The sequence below is a fragment of the Protopterus annectens genome, chromosome 14.part0, assembly GCF_019279795.1.
Source record: "Protopterus annectens isolate FY-2018-M chromosome 14.part0, PAN1.0, whole genome shotgun sequence".
In the NCBI taxonomy this organism is placed as follows: domain Eukaryota; kingdom Metazoa; phylum Chordata; order Ceratodontiformes; family Protopteridae; genus Protopterus; species Protopterus annectens.
The window spans coordinates 653,483,981-653,499,360 of NC_056748.1; the positions used below are offsets into that span (position 1 = coordinate 653,483,981).

At 37.0% G+C, this 15,380-nt stretch overlaps 1 protein-coding gene across 7 annotated transcripts in view; it reads right to left on the reverse strand.

The window, feature by feature from the left end:
- ANK3 (ankyrin 3) overlaps positions 1-15,380 on the reverse strand; it is a 2,432,060-nt gene that overhangs the window by 317,520 nt on the left and 2,099,160 nt on the right. For 4 of the 7 annotated variants that reach the window (XM_044056400.1, XM_044056402.1, XM_044056401.1 and 1 more), the window contains exons 38-40: positions 14,469-14,550; positions 5,664-13,406; positions 5,001-5,075 (exon numbers count right to left, since the gene is read on the reverse strand). In XM_044056400.1, the coding sequence (XP_043912335.1) occupies positions 5,001-5,075; positions 5,664-13,406; positions 14,469-14,550 (7,900 nt within the window). The remainder of the gene's footprint in view (positions 1-5,000; positions 5,076-5,663; positions 13,407-14,468; positions 14,551-15,380) is intronic. The other 3 variants (XM_044056405.1, XM_044056404.1, XM_044056406.1) reach the window with 1 other exon arrangement.

Below are 15,380 nucleotides of genomic sequence, written 5' to 3' on the forward strand. Positions count from 1 at the left end.
GATTGCACTTGTTTTCTTGAGGCAAACTATCAGATTATAATTTTAAGAAATCCTTTATTGTTCAAAAATTATATTAAAGTACTACTTGCGCAATTATTGATTTATTTTGTGTTAATGATGCATTGCTGTTTTGAGTTATTAACATAAATAATCATGTTCCTGCATTGCTGCTGCTAACTATATGCTCATTTATTAATTATGCATTGCTCCTGGGTTGTGAGTAAAATGGGTCAACGGAGCAGCTCACCTACTTGGTTAATAAATTAAAAATAAATAAATGGCAAATCAGTAGCTCTGATGTGCAAGACTAACACTCCATCCATCCATTCATCCACAATCCCTTTTCCCATTTTTGCAAATGGGGTCGGGGTGTCACTTCAACAGTGACAATCATCTAGAGCCAAGATTTACACTGCCAGGTGGATAGCCCTGCCGTAATTGTTCTTCCACACCACCCACTCACACACAGCCAATTTAGTGTGTCCAATCCACCTACTGCATGTCTTATTTTCTATAAGACAGCTGCACTTACAGAAAATACCACTTGTGTTACTAGTAGATCACTATACAAAATATGGGGAGAGCTAGTTGGGTTGACATCTTTTTAGATATCCAAAGTGGGACTTATCTTACTGAAAATTGAGACTGTGCAGAACAAACCATGTCATTATCAAATAAACACATTATTTTCATCTTATTACCAGAATAAACTGTGATGTAGCCATGGTGGTGCAGCGGTAGCATTGTCGCCTCACAGCAAGAGGTTTTCCCGTTCAATTCTCAGCTGGAGCACCTTCTGTGTGGAGTCTGCATGTCCTCCCCACGGTCGAGTGGCGTTCGAAAGACATGCGTGAATGGGCGTGCATTCGTTGAAGGTTGGGCATCGAGCTGGCACCTCGGCACCATAAAAATCTACTGCCAATCATTAGCGGACCAGAGTTTGTCTTATCTTTATTCCTCTCCCTGATGTAGAAACCGACTTGAAAGCTTTCAGAAAACATTACCTTTTAGCCACTGGAAAAAAAAGAGTATTCTGTTTTTATTGCCCTTATCAGATCAGCTTGTCTCCATAGAAATATGAGAGCCTGATACACAAATTGCTTTCAGCTACAAGTTTCACTGTGAAAATTTATTTGCTAGAGGAAAACTTTTCCTTACATTCAGTGTTCTTTTGTTTACTTGCTTCCCCTTAAGACTTGTTGTTATATCAAGCTAAGAGCCTTAATCCAGTCATCCCCCTATGCAAAAGTAAGAAAAACATATAAAGTTTCTTATATCATGCTCTTTTATCAAGGCTTTCTTCTGTTTTTACATTGCAGTGCCTACATTTCTTAAAATTGAACAAGAAAGATTGTAGAAAAAACCTATTTAATTTAGTATCCCTGTTACACACACAAAGAACATAAAAGCTTTATTTTATTACATGGTGTGCATGTAATGTTTTATAAAAAAAAGTTTTGAGAACAAAGACCATTTTACTTATTGTTACCTCTCTCCTTCCTCTTCCATTCTCCTAACCGAGAAAAGCCGAAAGAAGAACAACCAGAATAAACTGTGATGTGCAATGTTGGCTGTTTATGCAGCTTTAAATATTAAGATTACTTAAATGTAGTACAAAGGCTTTAGTCACATTTAGAGAAAAGTCAGAAAATGCTTTTTTTTTTTTTTTTTTTTGTAAAATATTCAGACATTTGCAACTTTTCATGCCTCCTTCCACCCTTCACAGGACAGAACTGCTCAATTCGTACTATTATGCAAAATGAGAGAGAAAAACAGAGAGTGAGATGGTAACTATAAGCTAGGTGCACTAATATTGGTTCTCTAATTGCATGCAATGAATGCAGTGGAAAACAGTTTCACAGCATAGTCTTTTTTCATAGTACCTGCTGATTTGCTGACATCAATAGGACTAACTATCCATGTAATACTGCAGGCAGTACCTGACAAGCAGAACTACAGACTTCTCTGTGTCTGTGCTATGTCATGCAGGTGGAGACAGATTCCTCTGCCAAAGTATGCGAGAACTTAAACTTTAAAAAGTGGATGGGCTTTCATCTTTTTATTTCAAGGCAAGAGAATGAAGTTTTTATAAACTACAAGCAGGTTTCTGGTATTTAAATAATACTGCACCATGTTGCAATGAGAAAAGCAACCCTAGAGGTGAGATAAACTGTAGGAAAGGGTGGGCTTTTCCTTAAAGGATGATGTGCAATCAAAACTGCTTACCTGCCCAAGCTGCTAGCATCAATGAAAGTAAAAGGGTGGCACAGAAGAAAGTTTAATTTAAAAAAAAAGCCTGTTTATGTCATAGCATTTGAAAAAGATTCCCTTTGTAAAACTGTTGAATTCCCAGGCACTGTTAGCACATCTGCTTTGACCTACATCTTCACAATTAGCATTGTGATGACATGAGGTCGGGGTGTGGGTGCTTACAGTTCCTGGTGTTTGGCCCCTTGTCAATTTTTAAACATTATGAGGACAAAGTCAAACATTGGTTACCTGTACAAGGCTAATACAGTCATTAAATATTAGCATTGCCTGAATTGTCAGTATTTAACTTTCTCTGTGTACTGAGTACTGCAGTGGTGCTTAACAGAAATGTAAGTGCCCGCATTCACTGGCAACAAGCAAAATGTGAAACAAAATAAATAAAAAAAAAAAAGCGATATTTATTTCTCAGAGCCAACTGTTCTTTGTTAGGGGAAATGGATATGTCAGCCACATTTGGTTTTCTTGATATTAACCTCAGCTGGCTGTGCTGAACCAAGTTCAAACTTCTCCCCTTGACTGGATATCATTTTCTTATGCCAATGACACCTGCACAGGATGAAGGGGACTGTGATGTATTGTGACAGCGTGTTTCCTGCATGTCCTGTTTTTTTACCTAAAATACTTATTTAGGTGAAAAATGGGAATGGAACTACCACTAGCAAGTAGAGAGCGTCTATTTTATGGCAGAACAAAATGCAAGCGCTGCATTTTGTTTCGCTGATATTCACAAGATCTTTAACTATCATGGACTATGATAACAGGAAACCTGTGCAAAAGTGTACAGCTGGTTAAAAAACAAAAACAAAAAATAAACATTTGCTAAATGGAACTCACTCTGAGCAGGAGTATTTTTTTACTTCAAGGTGCAGTGAACTTGGAGCTGATTATACTAAGTATGGCATATAGCCCCCCCCCAGGTATTTAGGTTTACGGAGGCACTGGTCTCCAAAAAAATTAAAAAAATCATACATTGTGTGTTACTGGTCAGTTCTCATTTTAGTTTATTTCAAAATGGCAATTTAACTAGTCAATTTGCATTAGAATGCACCAGATCTCATAATTTATCAATAAGGATACTCTAACCTTACAACAATTTATAACATTTTATCAGGGATTTTTCAATGTGAAAAGTAATATTATAGTCAAGTTATTTAGAAAATGGAATACTGATTTTTATATTCTGCTGCCTGAAGAAAAAATTAACAGTGTGTGCCTCTAATATAACATGATTTTTATTAGAAGCAATCATGGAATGCAAATTATGATTTTTCGTTAGGTATCCAACACCAATGCGAATTCACTCTTGGGAACTTTAAACTTTCTGATAAATGCAATAATTGATGTGGTTAGTTTTGTGGCAAACGTCACTGTTGGTGAATGTGATCATATCAGGTCAGTTTAAGAAATGCTTGTCTTTTACAGAATTAAATGTTATAGCAATAACCCACGCCTGGGTGTGGGTAATGCTAAATTTACCCATGGTTGGCGTGGTTTGGTCCCGAGGGCGAAGCCCGAGGGACCAAACAAAACCAACCGTGGGTAAATTTAGCATTACCCACACCAAGGCGTGGGTTATTGCTATTATACCATGACATTATTTAAGAAAAGAAACTACTACTTTTCTTAAATAATGGCATAGTATAATGCCTGTTTACTGCCCTTCCGCAGATGTCTGGCATCTGCGGCAGTTCTGATGTACTGCGCGCCTGCGCAGTACATCAGAGTTGAGCAAAAGCAACGGAGAAAGCAAGATCTCCGTTGCTTTTTTTTTAGTGTTTCGCTATGTTAAATGAGTTTAACATAGCGAGACAGTTTTAAAATAAGCAACGGAGATGTCCGTTGCTTATTTTAAAACTGTCTCGCTATGTTAAACTCGCTTAACATAGCAAAACTAAAAAGCAACGGAGATCTTGCTTTCTCCGTTGCTTTTTTTTAAAACACTGTCTCGCTATGTTAAATGGGTTTAACATAGCGAGACAGCTTTAAAATAAGCAACGGAGATCTCCGTTGCTTATTTTAAAGCTGTCTCGCTATGTTAAACCCATTTAACATAGCAGACAGTGTTTAACGAGTTATACTAATGGAAAAAAGTCCGGGCGACTGGACCTTTTTCCATTAGTATAACTCGATTTACAACGGGCACGCTGGCCAATCAGCATGCACGTTTTGGGGGGGTCATGGTATAATAAAGGTTTGAACATCTAGGTGTAATAAAACTAGAACACTGGATTTTGAATAAATTTCCCCCAAAGTAGGATGCTGAAGTAAGAACACTGTACTTGGCTGCAATCAAATTTAATTTTGAATTACTGGGACCATTTCTTCCTACACCATACTCTTTGCAAATATATTAGCATTGTTTTATAGATGTATTTTTAAATGAATATATATAACATAACGTACAAAAAAATGCAAATAAGCTACTCAGACTGAGGAAAAGAACAAGTACGATTTAACAAATTTTAAAACTTAATAAAGAAATGGCATAACAAAGCAAATATAATGTGCAGTTTATGCAGTACACACCAAATCTCCATGGGCATTCTACTTCTCTATTTCATCAGGGAATAAAATATCATTACAGTAAAACTATAAATTATCAGTGAAATGGCAGACACTATCTGTCTTTTGGGTACAACAGCTCAAGTTTAAAAAAATGCTATTTAGCCCCTTCAAGAAATATTTAGGTTAAGTCACAGCATAAAATATAATCAGTAAACATAACATACCAGTCCAGCTGAGACCCAGATGATCCGCTACTATGGCCATTCTTATGTCTGTCCTTTCACACGGGCTTTGAGGACCTGTGATTTAGAAATACTTTATTATGTAAACATGTTCGAATCATAATTAGCAATACGTTAATAGATGTTTTATGATGTGTATGCAATCAGTGATGGCAAGATTGTTTACTCATGATCATGTGTATCCTAATGCCCTGAATAACTAGTAGTTGTGTAAGTGAAAGTAATACTTCTCCCAGACTGTTGTTCTAAAATTACAGTGTGGCACAGTGTAATGCAGTAAAACACAGTGACAGTGTATATGCTTGACCCATAATGTGTAAATACTGGTGCAATACGACTAAAAAGAGAGGTCACATTTCTACAGCACTTTGACAAACAGAAGACCCAACAGCACAATTCTCTACCAATGTCTCCAGCATGCTCTACTACCTTTCTAAAGGTTAGAAGTTTAGTCAACAAGGAAACAGGAGGATTATAGGACAACACGCACAGATGACAATGACAGAATGATAGCTATAGTAAGTCACTGCACAAGCAATCACAACAGTTCATGCACTATGATCAAGTTGAAAGTTTACAAACTACTTTTGATCTTCACGATGTGAGCCACGAGAGCCCCAAAAACCTGACTGCCTTCATTCTCACCAGTCCTCTTATTGTTCCTTCTCTCACTGTCGACCTTTTCACTCTTTGATTTTAAAGCCGCTGCCTCTGTCCTCATTTCTCTAGTAGACCTCGACGAAATGGAAAGCTGGCCAGCTTGAGCAGCATCTGACAATGATGTATTTCTTGATGTGCTGTCCTCATCATCAGACATTTCTGACTGCATCTTTTTTTCTTCATCAGTTAGTCGATCCACAAGTTTTAAAGTTTCACCACTAATCCCCTTAAAATATTCAATAGATCGTTTACACACCTCACTAAGCTGATCTTTACTTACTTTCACTGAGGAAGTTAATTTAGAGCTAGATCTTACCTTTACTGGTAGCTTGGATGGAAGCTGCCTAGCATTTCCTTTCGCCACCTGTCCTTGCTTTGAAACACTCCTTGATGTTACAGGTGTTATAATATTAGCCCTACTAATATTTTTAACTGGGATTCTAGACTTTGCTTCTGAACACTGAACAGCATGAGTTCTTTTTGCCTTATCATCTCTACAAGGCTGTTTTAATTTACATGGTGCTTTTGGCATACTACTTTGGATAACGTTACCTCTTGTTGAAGGCATCTTTACTGGAAGTCTGGATTGTGACTTAACTCCTGCCAAATCTGATGATTTCTGACGGCCCGTTAATCTTTCTTTGTTATCTTTCACTCCCTTTTTTGTTGCTGTTTCTTTCAATGTTACATTATCAACCCGGGTAACCTTCTGCACCACAATGATCTGTTCTGGCTGTGCCTGCAACACTATAATATTGTTTTTGTCACTCATTGGAATGACATTTAAATCTAGATTGTTGTTATTATTAAAATTATCGATATGACGACAATTGTTTTCATTCTTTCTAATGCTTTCATTGCATATATTTGTGTTTATATCTGTGCAAAGAACTGATGTTTTATTGTCTATAACCTGACAGCCTGAAATTACAGTATCAACCCTATTGTCTAATATTTCCCCCAGCCCAGCATCTTTCTTGACAGTCATAGTGGAAGCAGAAATACCCATTTTAATAGGTGTTCGTAACTTCGAATCAACCTTAGCAGCATTTACAGATGCTTTTTCTACTGAATTACCACTAGATGGCACTTCTGAACACTCTCCACTAGGCGATGCATGCTTATTCTCAACTGGAAGTACTTCTGCTTCTGCCTGTACTTTTGTTACTAGTACCTTCTCCCCTAGTGGTGATTGAGTAATGGTGGTAAATGTATTTTTATCCCCTTCACCCTTGTCCCCTGACTTCCCTTCAGAAGTATGCTCACCAATCTGGAAAAATTGGAGTCTTTCTTCAACAAAATCCCTCTTGCTCATGTCAATTGCTCCACTGCGAGTCATCTCAAACATCTTCCCTTCATGAAACGGGAAGGGGTTAGGCTCGCTAGTTGGAGTACTCTCATCTGTTGGAGTTCTGGCTGGAGTAGTGTCAGGTGTTGTTGCTTGAGATCTGTCCTCTACTGCTAAGCCAAAAGGTTTAGGCTCATCATCTTTTAATTTTGTTTCAAATACTTCATCTTCGCCTCTATTACTAGACCATGGGTCAAAGTCAAGGCTTTTTGTAGCAACGGTCTTAAATGGGGTTGCAAACTCCTCATCTAATTTATAGCTGAAGTATGTATCCGGGAATCCTTGCCTGTCTGGATGTCTGCCTTCCAAAGTGAAGAACTGTGCTCCAGCTTTGTGATCGGTATAACTGTCTATTTTTTTTTCAGATGCTTGAATTTTTGACTTGGTTTCCTCTTCTGCCCCTAGCTTACCTTCTTCCTCTATAACTTCAAGCTTACTTTGGCTAAAGGAACGGTCAGTCTGTTTCATTATTCCTTCAGCTGCCCATTTGTCTTTGTTACTTTCTGTTGTCTGATTTACAATTTTTGAATTACATTCAGTTAAACCATCATCTTCATCTTGCAGATCATAACCATCGAGGGAATCAATTTCTGTAGCATCAGTGTCATGTGAAAACTCAGCAGTAGTTGCTATTGAGCAGTCAGTGATAGACTGGTCATTGTTTCCATTTTGGGCATCATTATTCTGTGGTGAATCTAAAACAAGGTCAAGATCTTCAGGTCTTTCAGAACTAGGAGCACATTTCTTCTTATCAGCATCTGTTTCTGATGCTCTGAATTTTACAGCAGCTTTCTGATCTTCCTCTTCTTCTTTTAACTTAAAAGTGTATTTTTTTATTGGTGCTGGATGGAAAATGGATTCATCATCACTTGAGTCACTTAAATCAGCTCCTGGTGGAACAGGAGAAGGTGGCTGAACTCTTATGACTGGTTCCTCCAAAAGATGTTTGTCATGTTCATCTTGCAGACTTACTTCTATCATTTCTACTTCAGTATCAGAAGATGGCAACTGGATCTTCTTGTCACACTCTGTTTGATCTGCATCTAAGGGTGGAGGCGGGGGAAATTCAATATACGCAACCCTGCTATCTTTTGACCTCTTAGAATATTCTTTCATTTTATTGGACACAGAAACATCAGGTTTTCTGAGTGCTTCAGTTTGCTTTTCTTTAACTGATAATGATTTGGCATTTTCCTCTTCTTCAGACTCTTCAGAAACCTCAGGGATAGGGCTTGGTTTGCCTGGAATATAAGCTATTAAAGAATCAGGTGTTTTAGAAGTACAGTCATAACTAATTTCCTCTGAACTGGGTGTTTCAGGAGTCATTGGACTTTTTCCAGAGCTGTCTATGAAAGAAACTTGTTCCAAGGTATCATCTTCGGGGCTAGCTTGAGGAGATGGTGGCTGTTTTTGTTGTTTAACAGCAACTGTGCCTCTTGTTTCTTGTACTGTCCTTGTCTCTTGGCTTATGATTTTTTTCAAAGTTCCTTGTTGCACTTCTTTTTCACATTGCTTTCCAACCTGCAAAATGCTTACATAAACAGGCAGATTTTTTATTTCTTTAAGGCTATCCACATTTGATAAAGCCTCAATTTTCTGTAAGTATTGAACAGAGCTAGAGTCAAGCACCTTCTTTGCAGAACAGTCATTTATGGGACTAAGCTCAAGAGAGTCCAGTGTTTTTTTTAAGGCTATTTTAGACTCTTCTAGAGTATGATATTGACCTATGTTATTTTTTTGTTTCAGTCTTTGATTGCTGTCTGAACATACAGCTTCTTCAGTTTCCTTTAATAAACTACTGTCTTTGTGCATATCTGTTCTCAATAACTTCAGTAATGCTTCCGATTCTTTCTCTTTGACCTGATTAGAGCTATGTTCTGAAGCCTTAGATGCTATTTTTATTCTATCTTCATTAACCCTAACAGGGATATGTGATGTGTGAGACACAGGCAAAGTATCTTTTTTCTTTGTAGACATCTCTCTTACTGCAGTAGTTTCAGAGTCAGCATCTTCCTGAATTGTAAGATCTGCATATATGACCTTTCTTGATGGTAGTATTACACATTCACCTGCTTCTTTAACAAGAGAACCATTAACTAAACTTGGATGTCCCTTCTCAGCAACTGAAGTTAGAACTCTCAGTTTGTCAGCTTCTTTATTAGAACTAACCGGTTCATTAATGGAATCGCGAACAAGTACGTGTGTTAGTTTCTCATTTTGTATTTTATGGTTAGAAATATTAGAGGTTTCCCATGTTCTATATATCTTTTTTTCCTTAAGCATGTTAGTTGGTGAGTCTATTTCTTTACTAAATAATGTGTCCTTACCCAACCCAGAAACATGCTCAAGTAAGCCTGCATCTACATTTTGGTTTTGTAGGACTGGAATGTGTTTTTCTTCTTTTGCAGTCTCCTTTGCCTGTGCCACCTTTCCCTTACTTTTGATTGCAACGGTCTCTTTTTGCAAATCAGTGGTTTTACTGGAGTACTCTGTTGTTTTCTGAGTGATGTCTCCTGCACAAAACTGGTAGACTGGAAGTTTGCTTTCCTGAATTTTTTTAACTGGAATTTTAGACTGACTCTCTTTCTTTTCATCTTTTAAAATTTCATTAGTACTTACATGGGCATTTGGCTCAAATTTTAATCTAATTGAACTGAGTTTTGATTGTTTCAGTTGAAAAGATGACTGTGGGATATCTGCTGCTTTCTGCTGTAAGTTCTCACTCTGCTGGAAGCTGTGTTTGTGATCTTCTGCCACTTTTGTGATTATTCTTCTCTCAGGACTATTGGGCAAGCTCACTGATTTTCTCTCATTAGAACTTGAAAAATGCTTTCCAGCAAGTTGGTCAAATTGTCTTAATTTACTCCATTCATTTTCCGATGCCAAAGCCTCAGAACGCTGTAGCTTTTCAGGACTACTACTTGGAGAGCTACGAACAGAGCAAATATCACTTCCTTCACGCTGATATGGCTTCTTTTCTGGGGACTGCAACTCATCATTTAATTTTTCAGTTTTGTCACGAAAAAACTGTGATACTTCAGTTAACTTCTCTTCAGCTTCTTTCACAGTTCTGTCCACTCGGTCTTCATAAATTAATTTTTCTCTGCCACGGTCTAATCTGTCCTCAGTGAATCGCATCCACATTGCATGTTTTTGATTACCAGTATCAGCTGTATAATGCAAAACTGTTACCTTATCATATTGCTCATCTTTGGGCATTTTTCCTAAACTATTTTCAGAAGTATCTCTGAATGTCTTGGAGAAGTTCTCCTTCTTTGGTGTTGACATTCTTTTTTGTTTATGCTGGTTATCTGAGCCTGAAAAATCTACTCCAGAAACATGAAGTTGCTCTGTTATGGATTCATCCACATCAGAGTGAGATGCATCTAGTTTTTCAGAAAGTAACATTTTTTCAGCAAACCTGTATGACTCCCCTCTTTGTTCTGACACCTCATCATCATGGTATTCTACTGAATGTTGGCTTAAAAGCTTTAACGTTTTGTAGGAATCATCAGACATGAGCTGTGCTGAACTTGGACGACTATCTTCTTCTTGAGAAACTGGGGTATTAACTCTTGAAGACTCCAGATAAGAAGGGAGTGATTCTTCAGCTGTCAGTTCCTCTTCTTCTGGTTGTCCTAGATCATCAATTACCACTTGGAAAACATCCTGTTTTTCTGTCATAAATTCTTTTCTATCACTTTCTTCCTGAACAAGGTCCTTTTGATAAAGATACATTTCTTTTTCTGGGTGTTTTTTTGTTTCTCTGATAACAACTTCAGTTGGCTCGGCTTTGCTACCTTTTTCAAAATGTACTTCTATAATTCTCTCTACCTTTGGCTTTATTCTAGTGTCCTTTTCTGTATGTCTTACAGATGGTTCTGTAGCCTTATGAATGTCTGATGCAGCTGAAGGTTTGTGCTCAAACAAACCAGACAGTTCTTTAGAAGGATCCCTGCCTGATTGGAACGCTTTCATTATGTCATGAACAGACATTGTTTCTTCTAGTCTTTCAGAACTAACATCATTACATGGAGGTGTGTGGTAAACCATCCTGGTTGTAGTTGTAATGTGAGTTTCTTCTTTGACACATACACCTTTATTTAAAATGCATTTATAATCATCATCTTCAGAGTTTGACTTAATTTGAAAAGCTTTTACTTTGTCTTTAATAGATCCAATAGGTGTTTGCTCTGGTTCTGCAAATGCATGTGTGGGTTTTGAAGACAACTGTTCTCCAGACCTGGATTCCTGAATCTCTTCTAATGAAGGCTCATAGCTACGGATAACATGAACTACCTCTGTTTTTGTTTCAGAAATTACTGGTGGTATTGGAACATCATGGAAGAGTGGTTTAGGCCCAGTACTCTCTGCACTTTGAGGGGCAGAGGGAGTTTTTTCACTCCTTGTTTCAAAGCCACTATCTGATAAGGGGCTTTTGTCCTGGTCATGTTGAGAAAAGTCATCTGGAGACTCTAAAATTGCATCTGAGCCAAACATTGCATCTGCCAGTTTGCAAAGTTCCTTTTCAGATGCTGATGACCTCATAGATGGTGGAGGCATTTTAAGTTTGTGTTCTTGCAAAGCTATGGCTGGTTTCAAGATCCTTTTTTGTTTCTCATCAGTTTCCTTTCTTCCATCATCAGATTTGTACCGCATATTTCCTAGTGAATTAGAGCAGATATCATTTGTTAAATAATCAACTACTCTTGCCAAATTAAAATCCTTTTCAGGCTGGACTTTGCTTTTTACATATACCATTTCTGATTCAAAACTGGGGTGGCAAGTTGTTGCTTGCTGCCTAGCTTCTTCAATTTCATTTTTACTGAACTCAACCCAGTCTTCTTTAATGGTATTGTCTTCAATTTCTCTGGACAAAGTATCATGTTCTTTACTTTCTGGAACTGCATCCTTCTTTAAGATTTCACTGACTTTCACCAAATCTTCTTTAACCTTTTCAACAATTTTAAATGGCTCCTCATCTTCTATTTTAACTTCTTTAACTGCTTCAGTTTGGAAAGCTTTGTCAGCTGATGCTGTGTCCGTCTGTAATATTGCAGTCATCCTCATAAGGTCCTCTTTCATTTCAGCTACATCTTTCAGTATTTCTTGGCTTGAAGACAATGATGATGTTGTTGACAACTTGAGGGCTGACGGTGCTAGAAACAGTGAAGATCTGATAGGGGATAGATTTCGATTTAACACTGGCTGAGACTGTGTGTGCACATCTGTGGTTAATGTTTTAACTGGGGATACAAGTGCACTAGATGTTTTTGTCCATGTTGTACTCTCTGGTAATTTAATCAAATGTGGTTCTGTCAAAACATTAACAACAGAATACACTGGCACTGTAATTGTTGATGAAGTCACAGATGATGTTGTTGCAGACACTGAGGTTCTCAGAGAATACAATGAGCTTGTGGTTGGGGTACGTATTGACTGAAAAGTAGATGGTGTTACGACTGGCTTAAGTGAAGGAAATGACATTACAGGAGTAGAAGACAACGGTCTCCCAATATCATCAGTAACTATGCTGAAAGCAGAAGTAGCCATATTTATAGCTGTGGACATTTTCTCCTGAATAACAGAAGTAGTTGTTGATATCAAATGGGAAGCAGAAGGATACTTAAACTGAGAAATAGCACCATTAACTAGCACATGTTCTGTAGAACCAGTTACATGTTTCATTGAAGGTGACAAAGATGAAGTCATTATAACTTTGGGTGAGGACACAACTTCATTTATTGACTTCATAGGAGAAGATACTGCCAATGTCTTTATGGGAGAAGACATAATTGGTGCTGTTGGTGTGACCACAGATTTAAAAGGGAGTCCTGAAGTATACATGCTAACAGTGGACTTTGGAGATGCTGGTGGGGTCATAGTAATAGAAGATCGTTCCAGAAGAGAACCAGCTGTAGTTATAGGGGAGGTTCTAGTAGAAAATGTAGTTGCCAACCCTTTTGGTGATGTACTTTCACTCACTACTGGAGTTCTAATTGGTGAAGTAATCAGTGGTGAAGATGCTGGAACAGAATATGGAGGCTGTGATACTACAGTCTTTATAGGTGATGAAATAGTTCTAAATGTTCTAATTGGTGAAGCCACATCACTAACAGATTTCACTGAAGATGTTGTTGATGCACCCAGGGTTGACTTAACTGGAGATGCAGAAGAAATAGACCATACTGATTTTAGTGGGGAAGCTGTTGGTGTATTGGATGAAGAGCTTGATAAGGAAGTAAAGCTCGACTTAGCCTGCCCAGGGACTGTAATTGGAGCTGCTGACCAGGCATGGAATGGTCTTGTTGGAAATGTTGGCTTGTAGGAATATGTAGTCAGCAGTGTTCTTGTACTTCCTCCACTCCGTTCAGCTGTTTCTTAAATATTTAAATCAAAATTTAACATAAAACCAACAAAAAGTTTTTAAAATAGAGAGACCAAAGAAGAAAGCTGATCAGTAAACCATACATTGTACAGAAAAAAAATACAGTAATTCATTTAAGTTATACTGAAGGAAGTAAATGAGGGTAGAAAGGACGATCATATCTGCTTCATTCAGCCAGCATACAACACAAATATGTCAGCATGACACACAAGACAGACAAAGCAACTAAATTAGAAAATGATAACACAGAAATGAAAGTAGAAAAACATAAACAAAAATGGAAAAGACAGGACAACAAAAACGACAACACAATAATTCTACTCTTCCTTCCTATTGACTTTCTAATGTGCTGTTTTTTTTTTCCTGATTGCCTTGTAATCAAAGGTGTGACTATTTCATTTGCCTGGTGTTTTATAACAGAATTTAGAAGTTCACCTTATTTGAAGAATTATAAAAAAAATACTGCTGGTTAAATAAGGAAGGATATTTTGATAGCAAATGACAGGCCAAAATTACTACAGTTTAACCCATTCAAATTACTTCATGCATGACTCAAAGTACTTTTGAGTCGCAGGCATTTTATGTACAGACAGTGAAGCAATAAGAATAAAGTCAAATTGTAATTGTTCATGCAAAACTGTTAAATCTTGCACGGTTATAAAGCCAATAGTGAGTGTTTTTAAAGTAAAAAGAAAGGAAAACAAAAGGGATAACCTATATTTTTGTTTGTTTCTTGTCATCCCTTTTGTTTGATAATGTCAAAAAGAAACAGTAAAATGAAATGCATCAAACGCAAAGTGTTTTGGATGAATACCAGAGAAGCATGTTTTCACAGCTGATAGAGTCAGTATGTGAGCAGGCTGAGCAAAGGAAAACAATGTTGATTCATGCATGTTGCACAATGTCAAAACAAGCACAAACATTGCAAATATTTATATAATAAGCTTATGCATTATACATACAGGAGATTTTTACAGTTTTATTATAAAAAAATAATTATATTATAACCAGGCACTGAAAATAAATTAGTATCAGTTAGTATAAACCAACTCACTCATTCCAGGCTCAGTGAGATAGCTGTAGCGCTTACGTAAAGCTAAAGACACGAAGCTCTGACGCCTGTCTGCTTTCTCAGCCTGATAAAAGCAAAGAGAAAAAGAAATGAACATCACCACATAATTATTCAGTAAAACCTGCATTATACAGTATAGCATTTACAGTTATAAATGTTATCTTACCCTCTGTATTTTTAAGCAGCACAAGTTACAATTATCAGACAGTCAAATGAAACTAAGGCATAGAAAATATGCATAATAAAGCATGTAATATAAAACATATTAAATATATGAATATTAATCTGTGTTAAAGATCAATATTTAATGTTAAAAATATTATGCATGCAATGGGTAGAAAAATTATGAACAAGCTAAAGGTATTAATATAAATGAAACCTAAAAAATGAAATACATGATTTTAAAGCTATGCTCCAAAATATATTAAATTGATTAAAAAGATAGAAACTACTATATTAAATTCTTATAATCTGAAATGGGCATTTACTTAATAACTATGCAAGTAAGCCCAATGACAGGGCATACATAACACTGGGCTTAACCGTGGCTGTCAATGGTTCACTTGCAGCACTACAGTTTGAGTGATGCCAAGTCTTTTCAGGTTTTATTACTGCATGGTAATACAACCCCTAAGCTACCATATTCAGATTTAAATTGCTAGATGCACTTCAAGGGTTCACTGCTGGCTGAAAAGACTTGTGTTTGTACCATTAAAGATAGCAAAATCATAATAAGGTTTATTAAAACATTCTCCATGCTGGAAAGATAAGATGTAAGACTATTGTTCAATAGCACTGCCAACTAATTTTCAGTATTTTATTTACTTACTTAAGGGAGATGTATGCAGCTGCACCTTTCAGTATCAGGCAAGATGTGGGTTCACTAAAAGTCTG